This window comes from Martes martes (genome assembly GCF_963455335.1).
Source record: "Martes martes genome assembly, chromosome: 15".
In the NCBI taxonomy this organism is placed as follows: domain Eukaryota; kingdom Metazoa; phylum Chordata; class Mammalia; order Carnivora; family Mustelidae; genus Martes; species Martes martes.
Window position 1 is genome coordinate 12025109 of NC_137903.1, and position 21141 is coordinate 12046249.

General features: G+C 44.2%; 1 protein-coding gene across 2 annotated transcripts in view; it reads left to right on the forward strand.

Annotated features, from left to right (window-relative positions):
- Positions 1–10471, forward strand: part of SLC30A10 (solute carrier family 30 member 10) — a gene marked incomplete at its 5' end in the record, with an annotated part of 38361 nt that extends 27890 nt beyond the window's left edge. For both annotated transcript variants that reach the window (XM_080825276.1, XM_080825275.1), the window contains 2 exons: positions 4659–4898; positions 7228–10471. In XM_080825276.1, coding sequence (XP_080681402.1) covers positions 4659–4898; positions 7228–7727 — 740 coding nt within the window. In that variant the 3' untranslated portion in view covers positions 7728–10471. The remainder of the gene's footprint in view (positions 1–4658; positions 4899–7227) is intronic.
- Between the last annotated feature and the right edge of the window lie 10670 nt (positions 10472–21141).

A 21141-nucleotide genomic window follows, 5' to 3' on the forward strand; every position in this document is an offset into this window, starting at 1 on the left:
TGAGAAACACAGTCCATCTTCTGCAAAGCACAGTGAAAGCACAATCCTTTAAAAATTCTCGCCAGTTGTGGTGGTTGATTTTATTTAATAGGATCAAATGCGATACATCCAAAAATGTTGCAACAGAGGGTCAGAAATATAATTAACTTTTTGTATTTCAGGATAAATGTAAATAGATAAACCACAATCCCGACAAATCATTTGAAAATAAGTCTCCTTTGATGAGATGTTTCTTTCTAATGTTTTTTTTTTTTTTTCCAGTAAGAAAACTCTCTCATCCTTCCATAACCACTTGTTAATGCCCAGGGCTGGTGTACTGTATTCCTGATTATCAGCAAATTCAACAACACTGATGGCTTTTCCAAGGGCTGGGACACATCAAATTTCAGCTGATGTCAAATTGCCAGTTTTTCTGAGTTTTTTGAAAAAATCTCAAGACAGGAAGTGAGGTCCAACCGTTGAGGTGTCCTGTCATTGCAATTCTACCTTGTGAGAATGATGACTAATCAGATCATTGAGCTGTCTACCAAGTGCTGATCGTCATCTCTCAGATAATGCTGCCTGACTTACCTTTCTGAATCACAGATGTGATCCCATCAGAACCTGCTCAGAAATCTTTACCACTTCTGGAATGAGGTCCTAACTCTGCTGACAGTCAAGGGCTTGCTGTTCCCACGTCAGCACTCCTTTCTAGACGTTTCTGCCCTGTTCTTCACCCCTTTGCTGCCCCACCTCCTCTCCTAGACCCGAGCCATCTCTCCTGTCTCCATCCCCATCTAATGCACACTTAAACAGTGAGGAGAGAAGAGCTCAGTCAGGCAGATCTGGTTCAAGGTCAGCCTCTGCCTTTTACTAGCTAGGTGATCTTGGGCAAGTAACTTAACCTTTTTGAGCTTAAGTCTCCCTACCGACATAATGGAGATCACCACAACATCGCTGTGGGGTTGCGAGCGTTCCATGAGGGGTTGGAAGAGTGCAGAGGACACAGTCCACAAATCATGCTCATTATCATTGTCACAATCATTTCTATGCACTTACGTCTCAGTGGGCTTTCAGACATTGTTTCAACACATTCTTCAGAACTAGCCTCCGAGAGAAGTGAGACAGACACTATTCTCATCCCCATTGTACAGAGGACGATCCTGGTGTTCAGAGAGGTTGACTTCCGCAAGGTCCATGGAGCACAGAGACTCTCAGGGTCTATGACTTCACACTGAGTGCACCTGTCTCCCATGCTGCCTGATGGGCATGTCCTCACCTGCGGCCTCCCTTGAGCTTCCTGCCTGGAACACTTTCACTCTGAGTTCTCTCTGCTTGGAACCCCGCTGCCAGTTGAGGTCTGTCCCCCCTTCAGAGTCCTGCCCAATTGCCCCATCTCTCGAGATGCCGTCCCTGAGATTTCCCATCACAGGAATCACCACCCCCCATCCTGAGGTTCCTGGTGCCCTTTTCTGATAATCCTGCCAGTGGACTCTGGTCCCTGGAGGATAATGACCAGGCCTTCTTTGTCTTCACACGGGAGGCCAGAAAACACACTATAATATCCAGTCTCTGGAATTTGAAGGAATCAGGCTTTAAGAGGATTTTCAAACTGAGGGCCATGATAGGTTGACTCATAAAATCAATTTAGTAGAATATGATGAGCATTTAGAAAATTGACCAGAATTGAATGAAAAAGAATAGAAAACAGTAGTAAGTCATGTGTTAGGATAGGCTTTGTTTTTTCACATTTGTTTCAATGCGCGTCTCTGGGTGTGCTAGGTGCCAAAAGATGATTCTTACTGTGGATTATGGGAAAAAGAAGTTTGAAAGCTATTTTACGTAATTATGAGGGGCTAGCAGGGAAATTTCTTAGGAGGAAAACATGAAATGGGAATCTAGGGTGTCTATGAGGCAGGGTGCACAGTGGTTTTCTACGCAGACTTGTATCCCCACTCGAACCCTTTCTGGTTCTGTGATCTTGGATAAGTTACTCAGCTACTCTGTGCCTCAGTTCCCTCATTTGTAAAATGGAGAGGGTAACTGCTTCAGAGAGTCTTAATATGTAAGGACATGGGACACACTCACAACAATACTTGATGCATGTTTGTTAACTGGCAATACAATTATTATTATTAAGTAACAGACAGGAGTCACTCTATGTCATGGGAGTTATGACCGACCAACCAGAAAATGCTGTTTCGTTGAGTGCCTGCATTGTGTGCTTCTGGTGCTAAAATATAAACACAAGAAATGCAGAACATGACCCTTGTCCTCACGTCACTTAGCGACTAATGGAGGAAGCACGGCTGTCATGCAGGAAACAGAGGATGAAAACGGTCTCAGGCGGTGACACTGATGTCAAGTGCAAATAGGAAATACTTGGTTTTTGTATTTTTATAGTACTACCGTGTACTTCCCTGGAGAGGGTTCAAGCTTCGATCTTCAGGTTTCCCTGGAGGAACAAGGTATATAGACCAGCTCTTGGGAGTTTCTCTTTGTGGCTCAAAACTAGGACTGGGGAGTGAAAAGCTCTTCCAGAGGTGGGGTGTGGGAAAGGGGACACAGAATTAGAAAATGGAATTGTTTAATCTATTTATTGAATCAGGATCCTATTCTACAACTAAATGCTCCACCAGAAGGGAAAGTGAAGATACTTTGCATTTCTGTATTATTTTGGGGTGGGAGGAAGTTTGCCACAAATTGCATTTAGTGTGTTTACAGAAGCTGTTTCACCTCTGATGCTACTCAGCTCCGCAGAATCCTAAAAGTATTGCCAAAAAGAAGCATTTGCCCAATTAAACCATCTTCCGAGTGAGACTGTTTGGTTGTAGCCACAAGGGAATTATGAGGATTTGGGATTCTTATTAATTCAACCCAGTGGATCTGTGGGATCCCTGGAGAGACAAAACGAACCTTTCTTAATCTGTATGCTTTCTTCTAGAGCAGTGTTCTGGGACTTTCATGTGAGTTTCGGGCCCCTGTGATCTTGTTAAAAATGCAGAATCGGGGGCTCCTGGGTAGCTCAGTGGGTTAAAGCCTCTGCCTTCGACTTGGGTCATGATCCCAGAGTCCTGGGATCGAGCCCCACATCGGGCTCTCTGCTCAGTAGGGAGCCTGCTTCCCCCTCTCTCTCTCTGCCTGCCTCTCTGCCTACTTGTGATCTCTGTCAAATAAATAAATAAAATCTTAAAAAAAAGATGCAGAATCGGATTCCATAACCTCTGACGTGGGGCCTGAGATTCTGCATCTCTCACCAGCCTCTGGGGGTTGCTGATGCTGCCAGTCGCACACCAGACGGACTAGCAAGGGTCTTATGTCTTCTGCAGGAAAAGAAAAAAAAAAAAAAAGAAAGAAAGAAAAAACCCAAACCAAAACAAAACAAAAAAACCAAACCAAGACAAACAAAACCTAGTGTTTATATTTTTAGAATTCGTCTGACAAAGTTTTCACCTAAATCCCAGTTTAGTCTGTGTGTCGCATACAACTGGACACCCAGATCTTCTGTGTTAGGATGGCATATTTTTTGTATCATAATCAAAACATTGAAGGTTGGTTCCCTTAATTAAAGGCAGCCATGACATTATTATCTCTTAAATTTTAATTTAATTTTATTTTGACAAATGGCTCTTTATTCAGCGGCAGTGTTGCTGGAGACCCTTCTTCTTCTTCTTCTTCTTCTTCTTCTTCTTTTTTTAATTGACTCTTTTTTTTTTTAAGACTTTAATTTATTTATTTGACAGAGAGCACAAAAAAGCAGAGCAGCAGGCGGAGGGAGAGGGAGAAGTAGGCTCTACACTGAGCAGGGAGCCCGATGCGGGGATTGATCCAAGGATGCTAGGATCATGAGCTGAGCTGAAGGCAGACGCTTAACTGACTGAGCCACCCAGGCGCCCCTGGAGACCCTTCTTAAGGACCTTTCAAACCAGATCCGGTTTAAATGACTGAGGCTAAGTGAGGAAAAGGCAAAGGCACGTAGGAAAGGGGGGAAATGGATCAAGGAAGAGGGAAGACAAGGAATAACAAGAACCACTCTCTCTCTCTCATTTTTTTTTTTTTTGAGATTGTGTTTATTTATTTGACAGAGAGCAACCACAAGCAGGGGGACAGCAGACAGAGGGAGAGGGAGAAGCAGGCACCCCGCTGAGCAGGGAGCCCAATGTGGGGCTCGATCCCAGGACTCTGAGATCATGACCTGAGCCAAAGTCAAACGCTTAATGGACTGAGCCATCGGGTGCCCCAAGAACCTCTCTCTTAGCTCCTTCTCCTCTTCAAAATGTTTAAAACCATTTAAATCACAGACACATGTCTGAAAGAATATGAAGCCATTTGCACAACCTCTGTTTACCAGTTTGGTGCCTTCTGACGAGTGGCAGGCAGCTGTGGTGAGGCACCGTGAACTGACAGTCCCTTTCCCCATGGGGGTCTGCAGCTCAGAATCTTCCTAGGCTATTGTGGTTCTCTGGGTCCTGGGATGCTGGCCTAGGGTTTTGTTTTCTGCAAAGTAGCTGACCCTTTTTTTTTTTTTTTTTGGTCCATTTGAATCCATCCTGCTCTTCTAACCAAAAAGAAAACAAATAGCAACTGGTCTTCTTAGACTTGGCGACCCAGGTCACGGAGCGTCCCATGGCTCCCAAATTTGGATCTGTGCTTGAGAGGTCTTTCTTCCTTCCCAACAGGTGTGCTTTTGCATGTGATGGGCGATGCCCTGGGGTCAGTGGTCGTGGTGGTCGCGGCCATCATATTCTATGTGCGTCCCCTGCCACCTGAGGACCCGTGTAACTGGCAGTGCTACATCGACCCCAGCCTGACTATCTTCATGGTCATTATCATTTTGTCATCCGCCTTCCCGCTCATCAAGGAGACTGCTGCCATTCTGCTGCAGATGGTCCCCAAAGGCCTGAACATGGAAGAGCTGAGTGAGTCACGTGATCCTTATCTAGAACCATGCCCGCCTAATGCTCCCCGGGTCAAAGGGCTGGTGTTATTTCAGAGCACTGTTTGATTTATGTATCTTGAAATACTGTAAATCACCTGGCCATAGAGACATCTATCATATGTTTGGTAGCCTAGTAAGATGACTCACAGCTCCAAGAACCAAAGGTCCTTGGCAACCCATGACTCTCTGACTCGGCCGCAGATTTTTGAGAATAGAGTGTTGGGCAGAACCTGCTCCTTGGGTCCTACCTTCACGTCAGCGATTGATTTTAATTCCAGTAAGGTTACCCTGCCAAGAACTTGATTTTTATTCTCCTTATTCTGAAAACAGGAATCATTCATTTGCATTTGGGATCCTGCTTTCTAGTGAGCTGGTTTTGTATGGGCATGCAAGTCACCGTGTCTCTTGTGGCACCCTGTTTAAATGTAAACAGGAACTTAAAACAGGGCCATGTTTTAAATTCAGATCATTCATGGCTTGGGTAATGAAACCTCTTTGCTGGGCTCAAAGAGAAGGTCAATCTCCCACCTTAGTTATGTGTGTCTGAGCATACGTAAGGTAGAGACTTGGCCGAGTTGCTAACTGGGGACGATCCAAATGCTGGTGAGAAGCTGAATGTGCTTCTTTATTTCTAGTGTTTCTACCGTGAGGTAGAGCCCGGCCCACTGTGGGGCTCAAAGTTGGAAGACCTTACTTCATGACAGATCCCCGACAGGAGGTTTGAATGGGTCTTAATCCATCGTATGGCCATGGCTAGGCCTGCCCCTGGGAGGGTGTGATTTATGGTGGTCACTGTTGGTCCGAGCCCGGCCAGCCCCCTGTTTAGGAGCACGCATTGGGACCAGCTTCTCGGGCCATTGCCAACAGCCCGTGCTTTTCCTAGTCTTTCCCCCTGGATGTTCTTTTTGCCTTTTGGAGCCTCCTCTTGGGCAGCACTGCTTTATAGTCTCAGGGCCACTTAGGTGGTCAGCTCTCCAGCTGCTTTACCGTGCTGAGTCCCAACAACCAGCCTTCATTTCCTGCAACCTGCTATCTACCCAGTCCGGCAGGCAGAGGAGGTGGGCGGTGGGGAAGGAGATACCTAGGAGCAGACACGCAGCATCGTCTCTCCCTTCCAGGAACTTGTTTTCCAGTTGAAGAAACAAGATAAACATATCAAAGCAATTTGTGATAGATAATGGCTTATATTGCCTTTTAACCAAGTTATCTATCTATATTTAAAAACATTTAAAAAATAGGTGGTAAGAACAGGAGCAACCCTTCTATGGGACTATTATACTATATGCTGGCAGTGTTCTAAGTGCTTTACTTATATTCACTCATTTCAATTCTGCAAGTAAACCTGTGCGGTACTATCGTTATTATTCCCGACTTACAGGTAAGGAGACTGAGGCCCTGGGGGCTAGCTAAATCACCCAAGGCCGTGTCTAAACTGGGATTTAGACTCTGGCTAGCTTACAGGGTCTTTGCTCCTAATCACAATTCCACATCATCTCTCTAAAGACGTGCTCGTTTGAGAAAGTATGGAAAATATAGAAGACTTAAATAAAAAAATAGAAGTCTCTAGTAATCTTGCCACCCAGAAGTTACCTCTTTTAATATTTTTGAATCAGTCATTCAATGAAACAAGCTTTTAGCTGCATAAAGTTTTTGTGTGTGTATATACACGGATGTTTGCTTAAAAAAAAAGAAAAAGATTGTGCCGTATATACAGTATAACTATTTGCTTTTTCACTTAAAGATATCTTATATACATCTCCTCATATCCTTAAATATGCAACTTACTTGTTAATGGCTGTAATCATATTCTTTTACATATAATTGATTTAACTATTTCCGTATTTCCATTTTTTCATTAATACAAAAAAGCACTGCCCAAACCATTTTTATGAATGAATGTTTGGGTATTTCCCTGTAGGTTAAATTCTGAGTACTAGAGTTGCTGGTAAAAGTTTTCCATCCATATTGCCAAGTTCTCCTCTTTCAAAAAGACACCCTACTTCATACTCCAGACACAGCCCGTCAGGGTGTCTGTTCCCTTGTAAACTCACCAATCCTGGGAATTTTTTGGTATGTTGTTAAACTTCCTTTCTTGAATTGCCTTTTATGGGTTCATGATGGATGGTATAGGGACTCAGAGAGGACGGAGAATATTATGGGAAAATGTACCCATATAGATACAGCTCTTTTTCTTCCCATTGTTGTAAATACATCATTTAGGGGAGAATGCCTTCAGGGACCGTGCCCTTCCCGTAGAGGTGCCTTGTTTCCAGTAGCCCTCGCTAACTGTCTGCTCTTCCTTGTTGTAGTGAGTCAACTCTCAGCTGTGCCAGGCATTAGCAGCGTACACGAAGTGCACATCTGGGAACTTATAAGTGGAAAGATCATTGCCACACTGCACATCAAGTATCAGAAGGACAGGGGCTATCAGGACGCCAGTAGGAAAATTCGAGAGATCTTCCACAGTGCGGGAATCCACAATGTGACCATCCAGTTTGAGCAGGTGGACTTGAAGGACCCCGTGGAACAGAAGGACCTGCTGTTGCTCTGCAGCTCCCCCTGCATCTCTAAGGGCTGTGAGAAGCAGTTGTGCTGCCCTCCCGGGGCCCTACCCCTGGCCCACGTCAACGGCTGCGCAGAGCACAATGGCTGTCCCCCTCTAGACACAACCCCGAGTGATAGCTTTGCTAGGCAAGAAACAACAGAAGTGGCTATTGAAGTGTCTTCGGACAGCTGTCTGAGTGACCATGGACAAGCTCTTAGCAAAACTCAGGAGGACCAACATTATGTCAACAGCACACATTTTTAATCTGGTCCCCACATAAACAGACTGTATAGACGAGGCGTTCTGTCTGGTGGAAAGACCTGTGTGGGCTGTATCAAATTTGCGGTGTGCTCTCTCTCTGTTCAACAAGGGGCTGGTTGTTTGGGATGTTGATTGCATGTATCTGTTCATTTCTATGTGACTGAGAACTTCACGTTGTCCCCGGTGTCTCAGGCTGCTCTTCAACAAACTCACTGTTTTAGTTTGAACATTTATTTTAAGAAGCAAACTGTGCTCGTAGCTGTGTCAGGGACATTGAAGGCTGGGACTCCATGGCTGTGGACATGGGATTCAAAGCGGTTCCTGTTTTAAAGTGATAAGAACTTGTAGCTGACTCTCAGGTGAGCTCATAGCCAAGTACAATGAACAAGCTTAAGAATCGTGATAACTATTTTTTTTTTTTATTCCACTAGAAGATCACAAAAAAAGGAAAGTTGGATAGTCCTGTCACTGCGGAAATTTTTTTCTTTGACTCATTTTTGAGTAAATGAAAAGTGAACGTCTATTAGAGTAGAGAATATTCTCAGAACATTAGAGGAAGTGGAGTTTATTAGGGAAAGACAGGAAGAAAATCCATTGACTACCTCTTCATTTTGTGAGGTGGAGGGAGAACTAATGTTTACTTTCCACTGCGAAATGAATTGCAGCTGTAGGGTGCTTCAGATGTTTAATGCATAAAATACCTTTTTTTCCCACTTGGAAGTGTGGGTATATTTCCACTTTCTAAGGTACGACACAATACATGTATCTTGTCTTGCAGAATCAGTCCTTTGCGACTGTTCTCATTTATTGCATAATGGCTCATTTGTCCAAATTTCCTTTGGGTCTTTTTTTTTTAAGGATCACAGTTATAAGTATAGCATTTACCAGGAGAACATGGGTATTCCTGAGATAGAAGACTATATGACACTGAGTATTCATTCCTGCCCCCCCCCAAAAATAAGCTAGTTGACTTTTCTTTCACTAGGCATAATTTGAGGTATTTATTACAGTTGCCAACGAGTAACTTGATGGAAAGTATGTGTAGGGAAACATGAGAATTAATTTAATTGCTGCCTTTAAATGTGTCTTGGGGAGCTTACAGTTTCCCTTATTTCCTTTTCTGACTCTGACCATATTACCAATTTCAAATAAATTTATTAGACTCTGATTTGGATCTATAATCGACTTACATTAGCATTGGAGAAGCATCTGTCCCGTATTGAACACATTGTTGAGGCAGCAGTATTTTAATCAGAAGAGTCTCAAAATAGGTCTGAGAAAGTGGAAGATACCCTCATAGAGAACTAGAGTCTTGCCCAATGGGTTGCAAAATTGACTGGCAATGGTCATCTCTTACGCTCCAGGCACTGAGTCCTGTCTCGTAGCTGCATAGTAGTCAACTGAAATGCTGGGTTGGTCACGGAAAAAGCGCCCGCATTTTTCAGCACTAAAAACACCTAAAAACAGTGCCTTCGTGTTCATTCTAAGGCTGAAATAAATAAGCAGCTGTGATCAGAAGGATAGGAATCTTTTCTCATTCCTTGAAAATGTATGATCTGAGTTCAAATTGGCCATGAATTAAGTAAATGCCTTTTTATCCCTAGGTGTTTATTGGACTAGTCTGTATAGCCAAAAGAGGGGTAAAAAAAAGGACAATATTTTTATTTTTGATACTAAAGGTACAGCACGTACTCACAAAAAAAACAGGGGATTCTCTTTGACGCTCAACACGGTGATGAGTGGATGAAATTCTAGACGAGTGTTGGTTGAGAGGTCTTGACTGGAACCAAAGAAGAAATATGTCCCTCATTTCCAAATTTGAAGGTGTAATTTGATTTCATCTCGTTCTGCTTTTATGAAAAGATTATAATTTTACAGTTTCTTTGCAGCTGGCTAAAGAGATGTGTACTGGTTTATATCCAGATAATGTTCTTTAAGGAAAAGTCACTTAATTCAAATAGAACTAAATTTACCTCAGAAAAGTAGCTTGATGGACACTTACTCACAAAGGGTTAATGTGAAATAATCCCTTTTAAGACAGTTCGAGTACATTTAAAGTGTTTGAGCGAGCTAATTCAGTGCAATATTTTTGTGTGGGGCTCGGTGCTTTCCTTAGTCTTCTCCAGCACTGTGATGCCTGCAGTCTGGTCTCTTTACTTGGGTTTTACTCTCTCAGGGAAAGGCGGGATTTTTCTGTTCCTCTTTGAGGCAGCCTTGCCTAGTGGCAGTAGGTCTGATGAACAGTGGCTTTGCCAACGCAGTTTTCGTCTGAGATTAGAAAAACGCGGTCGTTTATGTTAGCATCCCTGTGTGCTTCGGGCAGTTCCAGAGATCTTCCTCTTTTTTTTAAGGAGATGAAAATAATTTTTGAAAAGTCTAGGGCATCCTCTGTGTGTCTGGTCAGGGACAGCCGTCCTGCACACTAACCTAGAAGATTCAAGGGATGGTGCTTGCTTCCGCCCTCTGTCCTTCTGTCTCCATAGGAAGAGTCCATTCCCCTCTGTTGCAGCATTGGCTGTGGGAAGTCCTGTGTTTGCTTTTATCGTCCCAATTTCAACTTTGGCTTTGAAGATAGAGATGAATTATTTTCATGACCCCTGGCCATTATGAATATCCACGAGAGCTCTCAGGCTCCACTGTGGACAGCAAAAAAAAAAAAAATGTATGATCCCTCTAATGATTGATAAAGCATCAATAAAATAGGGAGACATTGTTGAAGGAAGAATTAAAATTTTTCTTTATATGGTTACTTTTTTTTTTTTCTTTTTGCCACCGGCTGGTCAAACTCTAGTGGGGGGTAAATCAGGAACGCCAAGTTCTGTAGAAAAGTGTGCTTTCAAGATGAAAGAAATCATGGGAGTGGATTTGGGATTATAATAAAGGCAGCTGCCCTGTCAGTAGTAAGAATTTTTGCTATGCTGTCTTAGCATTAGGGACATTTTCAACTGGATAATTCCTTGCTGTGTGGGGCAGTCCTCTGCATTGTAAGATGTCACGCAGGATGTCTGGCTCCTGCCCTCTCAGATCCACACCCACGAATCGTGACAACAAAAAATGTCTTGGGACATCACCACAGTCCTCTGCGGGCAAATTGGTCTCTAGTCCTGAGCCCACCGAGTTAACCTAACGATAGTTGAGAATTATTGTTGATAAAAGTCCCTCCAGAGCCCTGTAATCATTTTAATGGGATCAGTTCTGCAGAATTCACTCTTTAAAAAATATTTTTCCAGGAGAGATCAAACTGTTCACCAAAATGACAGTCATCTCTACATAGGAACTTTGGACATTTAAAGGAAAGATATAATTTGGGGTGGGGGAAGGCCTTACAAATCCAATTAGGCAGATCAGTTGATGTAACAGTGAATGAAATGAAGAAAAAAGCATTTGTTCTCACTGTTCTGTCATGACCCCTTCAACTCATGAATGTCCTCAGTTTGATGAACTCCCTATAAAATGAGACCAGAAAATACCAGTATGATTGATTGTTGGGGGTAAGCTGTTTAATTCATCACTGGTTTTAAGCTTGATGAGGTTTCTTCTATTGGTTCCAGACAAGCAGCTCATCTTGGTGCCAAGGACAAGTTTAGATCCTAAAAAAAATTCTGTATTGTCTGTGGTTTGCTTAATCCTTTGCCAACACATATCACATTTTTCCCCGGAGGGCAAGATACATTTCCTGCTTTTAAATATATCTTTACACTCTTGCAATTAAAGACTGCAAAAAAGGACTGTGTTAGGAAAAACAAAACAAAACAACAACAACAAAAAAAAAAACACGGGGAAACGCGACCTGATTTGGGTTTTGAATTTAGATTGAACGATGGCCCCATGCCTGTTGCCTAGCTTTGCCTTTCACCTGCTAAGTTTTTACCCATTTGTACTTCTGAGTGTATTTGCACATGAGTCGCCGCAGGTAGGAATGAAAGTGTTGAATCAGGAAAGTGGCTGCTCCAGTGGAAATTGCATCAGACCCTAATCCTCACCGTGATCTAAATGCCCTTATGACTTTGGAGATAAGCAAATGTGGATTGTCATGTTTGGAGCTTCTCTTTTCAGGTGTTTTATTCTGGACCTTTTCGTTTACATGGAACTTTCTTGAATATTGCTGGATGGATCAACTGTCTGTTCTTGGTACAAAGCCAGGCCAGAGACAATGAACCCACTGTGAATTCTAGTGGGAATCATCCAGGAAGGACGATGATATTTGGAGGGAGGGCGAGCCCTTCCAGGAGGTCTGAAGTTAATGTTACAGTATTATGGAGTTTTGTTGCTTCAAGTCTTCCTGCTGTCCTCACAGGCGATTTTGCCAAAGTGTCATTGTCGCATTTGTGGGAACTATTCACACTTGAAGATACAAAGTTTAAATAACTCATTACGAATTCATGTGAAATCCCCCAGTAATGTATGAATATGCACACCTGTAACAGTGAAAGATGTTCAATGGTGCTGTAAGAGAAATTAAAAAAGAACCACACACATCACGCATGACTGAGATGTTTCTGGAAATCAGATAAGTCGAAGTAGTTGAACTCACTTTGTCATTGCTGCTTACTCTAGTCCGGTTATCACTCAGTAACCCTTCAGATCAGTTTTACGCTAACGTGGGACTAAGTCTCCATCTGTGTTTTGCTGCTGTCTTCTCCGTACCCCTCTGCCACTCTCCACCACCTGCAATGTCACAGGGCCCGTTTTAGCAAAAATGTCCCAGATCGACGCAGCGGACTACTTACCATAGCCTGGACTGATCTGGTTTCCTAGGGGGCCTCGTGCGATGCAGGGCTGCCCAGTGGAGTTTGTGCAGGAGGGGAGTTCCTGGGATGGAGGGAGTGGTGGAGAGGCTAGGCTTATTTTGGAGAAGTCCTATAGGTTTTAAGAGGAACCGACCGTCCGTGGTTCTTCCAATTGTTTTTAATCGGATCAACCCATCGACTGATAACCACGGGCACTGACTGGAAAATGTGCGAGTGGTTCTCGCCTCCGGGGAGATTACAGTCTACCCTGGAAGCTAAGTAAGACAGTCCAGCTTTGTGGGAGTTTAAGGAGACCGACTCATAGCCTGGGGAGTGGGGTGTGGAACATCTTGCGCTGAATGGGTTTTGGTGCTCAGATGTACACATCCCAAGCCCTGGGCAGCACCTGCCAAGGAAGAGCGCTACACACTTCACCACCATGAGCGTCCCTCCACAATGAGTCCGCAGGATGAGCAGAGGACTGGGCTCGGGGCTCAAGAGTACAGTGTGCCTGAGGACTCCATCTAGTGGGGAGCCCTGTCTCCTCTGTCTCCCCCGCTTGATGTTTCTTCATAGCGTTGCCACTTTGTAACATTAAACCATACATTTACTCATTTATTTCCTGTGTCTCCCACTAGAGTAAGGCTACAGATGACCCACGGCTGTTCTTCAGCCCCCCTCCCGTGCTTGGACCAGTGTCACAGGACCTGGCACCAATAAATCCTGAATGAGTGAATGAATAAAACATGAATGAATGACTAGGTTCAACTTCTGGTGTTACCAGCTATAGGATTTGGACAAATCCTTGAACTTCATGGAGCTTCAGGGTTTTTTGTTTTCTCTCTCTCTCTCTCTCTCTCTCTCTCTCTCTCTTTTTTTTTTTTTTTTCAATGACAAAGGCCTGTGTTCCCTTCCTTGTGGGGTTGTTGGAGGAGTCCTAGGAGACAGGAGAGCAGAGTTAAATGTCAAGTGATTTGGTTATCTTACATGTTCAACCTGGCATTCACGATTTTCCTGTTCTTATCCTGCCTCCTCCCATCCCTGTGATTCCATTTTGTCAATTAAGTACCATTTAAAGCGAACTGGCATTAAATAATGCTACAGTCAACATGCGTGAAGGTGAAGAGGAAAGGCTTCATGGGCGACTTGGAATTTGAAATTGGCCTTGGTGTCATTCAGTGGGTGGAGAAAGGGGGAGAGAACAGCCCAACCTGAAAGCTTAGACTTCATTCTTTAAGCAACTGGCTCCAAAGCTTTCGTAGGGAGGAGGCTGCAGATTGGGGAAACGCTGGCGCTAGACTATTCACGGGGGGGGGGGGGGCCGGCTTTTTCCAGGCGCCTTCCCCCTCGCCCGCGCCGCGCTACCTTGTTGCTCAGTGTCGGGGGCCTCTGCCATCTCATCTCCTGTCCTGCCAGAATCTGAGCTCCGCAGCTGTGGCTGAGCACGCAGTGTGCACGCCCTCGAGCAGTCTGCGCACACCCCTCCAAATTCCCAGGCAGTTTCTCTCACTTCTACGATCTACTTTCCTTGGTGCATTTCTGCTCCAGCCTTGCTGCCGCGTGTAACGCTGCCTTTACTCCCATCCTATGTCTGCCTAGTCATTGAGCCCCGTTACTGTTTTCTTGAAGGACTCGATGTCAGTCCCTGCTTCTCGAATCTTGTCCCCGTCTCTCCGGTTCAGCTTGATCACCTCGCATCCGTGCTGTAGCAGAAGCCTCCCGACCAGCCTCCTGTCCGCCTCCAAACTCCTGGTCAGCCTTCCTGCTTCTCTCTGCTCCGGGGGGAAGGACAAAGCCAGCCTGTCCCAGAAGCTCCTTCTCTCACCTGGCCCCCAGCCTTATCTTCTGCAGCAGACGAGAAGCCTGCAGATCCCCAAGGAAGTTAGAAGAGCAGAGCGGGTGAGGACGACTGGTAAACAGAGTGTCGCGTGAGTCGGGGAGTGAATATCATGCCTGTTCCTTTTACGCTCGGAAGTCATTTTCACTTTTTCCAGTTCTGGATTACATTCGCTAGGTTACTTCCTTTCTGGTTCTCTTTTTGGGGCCACTTTCTTCCTTTTCTAAGTTAGTGTGTCTCGTGGCCCCATTCCTGTGGATGACAGACTACAGCCCTCACATGCTTGGTGTCCTGATTCAGGAGCTCAGCCAGAAAGGGATGTATCCTGTGCCCAGAAGCAGAGCCATGATCTGCTTCTGGGCAGAGGGTGGACTCTGTCACCTCGAATTTTCACCCCGTGATCCTAACATCGAGCACCAATACAGAGCACAAACATTTGGCGCGCCACATGGATTCTTTCAAGCTTGGAAATGCAAGAGGAAATTGGCATGGGATTTACAACCATTTTCTCAAGGGAGGGAGCAGGGAGAGAGGGGGACAAATTCTCAGAGTGGCCCCATTGATACCGGCTTGCAGTGGGCCTGATAATCACCAGGGCTCCTATCTGCTTCAGAAAGCTGGAACCTAAAGCAAATCGTGCAGACTACGGTGAGTTTGTGGCTATAATCTGATGTTCGGAGGTATTCAGAAAAAACTAATAGGACACTTTGGAAAGAGTGAGGCTTGATGCTTGCTTTATAGCTCTTGCTTCCTGTGGTTTAAACTTTCCCTGCACGGTACTTCCTAAGTAGGGAGAGACGATTGAGCCCATGGTACCACCAAACCTACATTACAGGAAAGTGTTTTACCGAGAGATTCTATTACACGAATTAACATATACTGTGGAGTAGAACTTCAGGTTTGAGCATTCTGGCTTCCAAACTGGCCTGCCATTGAATCCCGATGAGCTGCTTGACCTCAGGAAGAATTTTGTCTGTGAATAAAAAAAGTTCTCCAGGCTTCAGTTTTGCCATCTGTCAAATGGGAGAAAATTAGAATTCTTGCCTCTTGGCATAGTTGTCGGGGTGACAGGAGACCGCCCCTGTGGGTCTCAGCACAGGGGGAGGATGCTAGATCTTAAAATGCCCACTTTAAGAGGAAAGACTTCAAGTAGAATTATTCCCCCCTTTTAAGCTTTTTAAAATGTATTTGTCAGAGAGAGGGAGAGAGCACAAGCAGGCAGAGCAGCAGGCAGAGGGAGAAGCAGGAACAAGGAGCCAGACGCCGACTTGATCATGGGCTGCTGTGATCATGACCTGAGCCAAAGGCAAGTGAATCATAGACTAAGCCACCCAGGCGTCCCGTCAAGCAGATTTCTTCTTTTATTTATTTTTTTTGAAGGTTTTATTTATTTATTTGGTGGAGAGAGACACGGCAAGAGGGAACACAAGCAGGGGGAGTGGGAGAGGGAGAAACAGGCTTCCCGCTGAGCAGGAGCCCGATGCGGGACTTGATCCCAGGATCCCAGACTGCTTCTCCCTCTGCCTGCCACTCCCCCTGCTTATGCTCTCTGTCTCTCTCTCTGACAAATAAATAAAATCTTAAAAAAAAAAACCTACTCTCATTAAAAATATTGAAGTAAAATTGCTATACAATGTTATGTTAGCTTCAGGGGTAGGACACAAAGATTCAATATTTGTATATATTACAAAATGATCACCGCAAATTTAGTTATCATCAATCACCACACATAATTACACAATTTTTTTTTCTTGTGATGAGAACTTAGAAGATCTACTCTCTTACTAACTTTCAAATATGCACGATGGTATCATTAACTACACTCACCGTGCCGCACCTTAGATCCCCAGGACTCATTTATTTTATGACTGGACATTTGTACCTTTTGACCCCTTCCACCTGTTTTGTCCATCCCCAAACCTCTGTCCCCGGCAACCACCAGTCTGTTCTCTATATGAGTGGGTATCTTAACAAATCCTATCTACGAAGTGGAAGGAAGAAAGCAAGGCTCACGTTTTAATTGTTGAAAAAGCCGCAGTCACTCACAGTAGGCAGAATGAGGGGGTGTCTGGTATTTTTGTGCTTAGCTGAGTGTCCTTTTGTTCGATCTTACTTAGACAAGCACTTAGACAAGAGCACCGAGTGACCTCTTGTCTATTCCCCGCCCCCCACCTTTCTTTCTTTTTCTCATTATGGAAGTGTAGTTGACCTGCAGTGTCATATTCGTTTTGGTGTACAATATAGACATTGGGCAAACCTGAACATCACTCACTGCTCACCGCAGCCGGTGTGGTGCGTCTGCTGCTGGTTTTCCGAGAGGCTGTGTCCCACAGCACGACCCCCTGGCTGAGCTGTGGGTCGCAAGGCAGTCCCAGCAACACCAGGGCTGAGCTCTAAGGGTCGATTTCCAGATGTCAAGCGGTCTTTGTCTCTTTCCTATATTTTTGATACTTAGTATATTTGTACGTTTTAATGAAGCAGGCAGTGAACGTTTACATCCTGATTAAAAGGCTCCTTAGAAGCTGTTTGGTCTGGAGCAAGTTCCTTCATCTCGTGGAACATCTGTAACCCTCACGTCTTCTGCAGGAGGTAGGGTACCTACGGCTGGGATGTTGCGAAAATAAAATGATATCATACAAGTTCCTGGCAAAGAGTCTGTGATCTTAAAATTGAGCTATTTTTGGTGAGTCCCTCTGTATCTGTCTGCCTCCATGACTGGCTCATTTTAGGACACAAATCAAATGCACTTTCTCATTTTGCCTCGTTTTATTTCCTTGCCTCATAGGACTATTAAAAAAAAAAACCTCTTAAATATCGTAATTAGAAGACCTGCAGATGCTTAAGGTTATTTGCAGGCATTCATAGGAAATACTCTTGTGCCACCGCCGTCACCACCACTGTCACCACTATAATGGTGTCCCATAAGAAGGATTAAAGGGTTTGGCTAACCTGTGTGTGATCACACAACTTGGGAGTGGCCAGATTATTATCCAAATACTCCGGTATCTGTCTGTCAACTGTCAAAAGATGTATGTTGAATGAATAAATGACTGAGTGAGTGAGTGAGTGAATGTAAATAGTGAAATGTGGTTCCCCTCTCACCCTGCAGCTTATCTAGCAGGAACTTTCTGCCTTTGACACCGACATTCCCGTGACGCTCCATTGTACAGATTACAACTCCCGCTCAAGACTCTCATGCAGAGAATGCACAGGCAAGATATCTGTGGTTTCTCCGAGTCAGCTGGGTTTGGGGGAGCAGATCTCCTATCTCCCCTGGACACTGTTTGGGGCCCGGGCTGCCCCACCCACATTCCCTGCAGGGCATCACAGCTGAAACAGATGTTTTGAGCCCCCTTGCTCATTTGATAAGATAGTGTCCTTTGCTACTTTGGGGCTCTTGATGTCTCTCATTCTCCTCTTTCCTCACTTCCTTCTTTTTTTTTTTTTTTTTTGAGGGGTAATACAGAGTTTATGGAATTAGATTTTTCTATTTACAACGGAGGTCACATCTACATACTATTTAGCTCCTCTGCATGGGTACGTCAGCCCTCATGAATTTAGATTTTTGATGATGGGTTTAATCGTACAAACACAGAGACACACACTCACTTGGATTGGTTTAAAACAGTGGCGCATACATTGTGCTCTTCCTAGAAAGCCAGCTTTGATTAAAAACTGTTTCAATTCAATTCAATTCGTCTCAAAGATCTGTCTGATTTTGCAGATGAACTGAGACACATACTATAGGATTCTAAGATCTATTTTAGCCATTGTGTACAGTTGCTATCTTATCGGACCTAAGTATGTGTTTTTCGAAAGGACACTGATGAGGGGCCCCATTTGGTGTTAACTTTGACCACAGCCAGCTTCTACCCCCTTCCCCCAAAACTGAGGGCCAAGAGTTCTCCATTGTGAAGACCAAACTTACTCTTTTGGCTTTAGAATATTAAAAGAAAATTACTAAATTGTAATGACGGGGAAAAAAAAAGACAAGACACATGTAAAGTATTTGAGATCATTTCAAACCTACAAGGAAAACATGCTTAATACAATAAGTCTTCACACTGTATGTTTTGTTCTTCAACTCGTTTTTTAAAATTAGTAATATATCCAAACTGTCTTTCCAAGTCAGGACATAAAGATCTACTCTATTTTTATTGATTGCTATATAGTATTCCATCATGACTCTATCAACTTCAATATCTATTCTCCTATTAAGAAATTTTACTTCCTTTAGAAAATCATACGGACTTTCACCTAAATTCCATTGGCATTACTCAACTGCTTTATGGGCATGGCATGTGTGGGTGAATTTAGAATTAACGTCATTAAAATGTTTCTGCTTTGGGCACCCGCCCCATAATTTTTATAATGAGTATATGGTACTTACATAATATCAGGAAAAAGTTATGTAAAACGGTATTCTTTTCGCACATATTTTGCTCAGTTCTGAATCCCAGTAGTGCTTATTGTTACTAAGATTCGATTACGTGTCTCATCTCTTCAAATAAAGAGTATGTTCCTTGAGAACTTGGATTGCATCTTAATGACAACGACACCGACTCACGCTTCTAAGTGTCAGGTACTTGACTTGTATATATGCTCTCGTGCGATCCTCACAAAACTCCTGCAAAGTCACTCCGCTCTCCTAGCCTCAAGGAAAATAAAGCTCAGAGAGTTTAAATAATTCACTCAGTTCAGCTGTGGTGGGGGCGGGTTTCGAACCAAGGTCCCTTTGACTCCAGTGCCCGGCCCTTTTCACCACCCGTAGGTGATTTCCTGCTTCAAAATGCACTCCAGCCTTTGGTGCAGGGCTGGACACACAATGGGCCTGTAATTACAACTTGTTGGCTTGAATATGGCAGAGGACACTACTGCCTCTGAAGACCTGGCCCAGCGTACCCAAGCCCGTCTCCCCGAAGGCCAAGTCTATACAACACGACCTGACCACATGGGTCTCCACTAATAATTCCTTTCTTTAGAGCTTTAGCGACTTGAAATCTCTCCAGCCTGTTGGGCTTGAGGTATCACAACCCGGAAGGAGAAGAGGCAGCTGGGGGAAAGGTATCGTGGATTTTGGAAACGAAAACGTTTGCTGTCCTGCAGAGGGTGAAGCTCGGTAGATCAGAGCCAATGACTACCATGGTGCCCTGGTTATTGATACTGCAAGGTGGGGGTGCCTGTTTATTAACTTCTTGTCCAATAGTTCTTCATCCGGATTCAGAACTGCCTTATCACAAAAGAGGGCTTGCATTAGGAACCGCTGGGTTCGGGGAAAGCAGAACCTCTGGACTTTTTAATGCTATTTAGTGCTATTCCTTAGGAAAATAACGCACCGCGTGGTGATCTCATCCAGGCCTGGGAAAGCAAGTTGAGTCTTGCCCTAGAGTTGTGGTCCGTCCATCCTTCCTTCTTTCCTTCCTGCCTCCTTCCCTTTTCCTATGGTGTTCTTCTTTAGGAACATCTCTAAATAGGTTAGATATACATCTCATTAAAGTTCTCACTTCAATAATTCTAACATAAGAAGTTTTACCTCCGTGTGCCTTCCCAACATCTGGGGGAATCTGGATGCTAGGACACGCATAGTTTATGTCAATTCCTGTGGAGGTTATTTGGGAAAAGGGGGAGCTAGATATTTGAAAAAGTGAAAAGAAAGTCAACAGAGCAGAATTAGAGCTGTTTACAAGGACGTCTTAGAAAAGAAGAGCAAAGGAGGAAAATTGACTGTGGCCTTGAAATTGCATGTGCTGGTGTGTCTGAGAGGGGCTGGGGCTGTGGAGTAAATGACCCTGTGAAGGGCTGAGGCCACAGAAGGCTGACTATTGAGAGCGAGACTGGGAAACAACTTATTCACCTGAGCACAGATCCCACAGGTAACCCAGAGCGTCCTACATTTGCATTTCAAATCCCGAAGTCACTTTGGGCCCCTGAGCTTCCAGAAAGCCTGGGGTAAAGCTGAGTGTGGGAGCCCTGGGAGTCACAGGTTTAGGACTCAAGGTCTCTGCATGGGAAAGGCGCTCAATGTTTGGCTTGGGGGTGGGGCGGAGGTTGCTTTGCAGCATTCAGATAATCTATTTAATGAAAAGAATTCAAAATGAATGAACCATCTTGTTTTCAAAATTAAGGAGATCACGAACATTTTCTTTTTTTTTTTTCTAAAGAGTTTATTTATTTGTCAGAGAGACAGAGAGAGAGCACAAGCAAGGAGAGGCAGAGGGAGAAGCAGGCTCCCTGCTGAGCGGGGAGCCCAATGTGGGATTCGATTCCAGGACCCTGGGATCATGACAAGCCAAAGGCAGACATTTAACTGACTGAGCCACCCAGGTGTCCCCCACAAACATTTTCTAGTAAGCAAGTGATGATATCACGAAATCATAATATAGCATCTTTATTACTTACAATGTGTAAATAAGTATTAGTCTTGTCTATATTTGGTATTTTCTTCATAGGTCTATTTTGGTGTATATAAATGTTTATTAGAGATTTCCATCTTATCTTTGCCCTCATTTCGACTTTTTAGAAGAGATTTATTTATTTGAGAGAGAAAGAGGAGAGGGAGCACAGACAGAGGGGAGGGGCAGAGGGGGAGGGAGAGAAGGTCTTAAGCAGACCCCCCCGCTGAGTGCAGAGCCCGGCCTGAGGCTCCATCTCACGACCCTGGGATTAGGACCTGAGCCAAACCCCTAAGTCAGATGCTTAACTGAATACACTACCCAGGTGCCTCTCATTTCAACTTTTATGAATAAGGTCTTAAGCTTTTTCTTTTTTTTCTTATTTGCTTATTTATTTGACAGAGAGAAAGAGAGCCAGCGAGACGAGGGGCAAAGGGAGAAGCAGGCTCCCCACTACT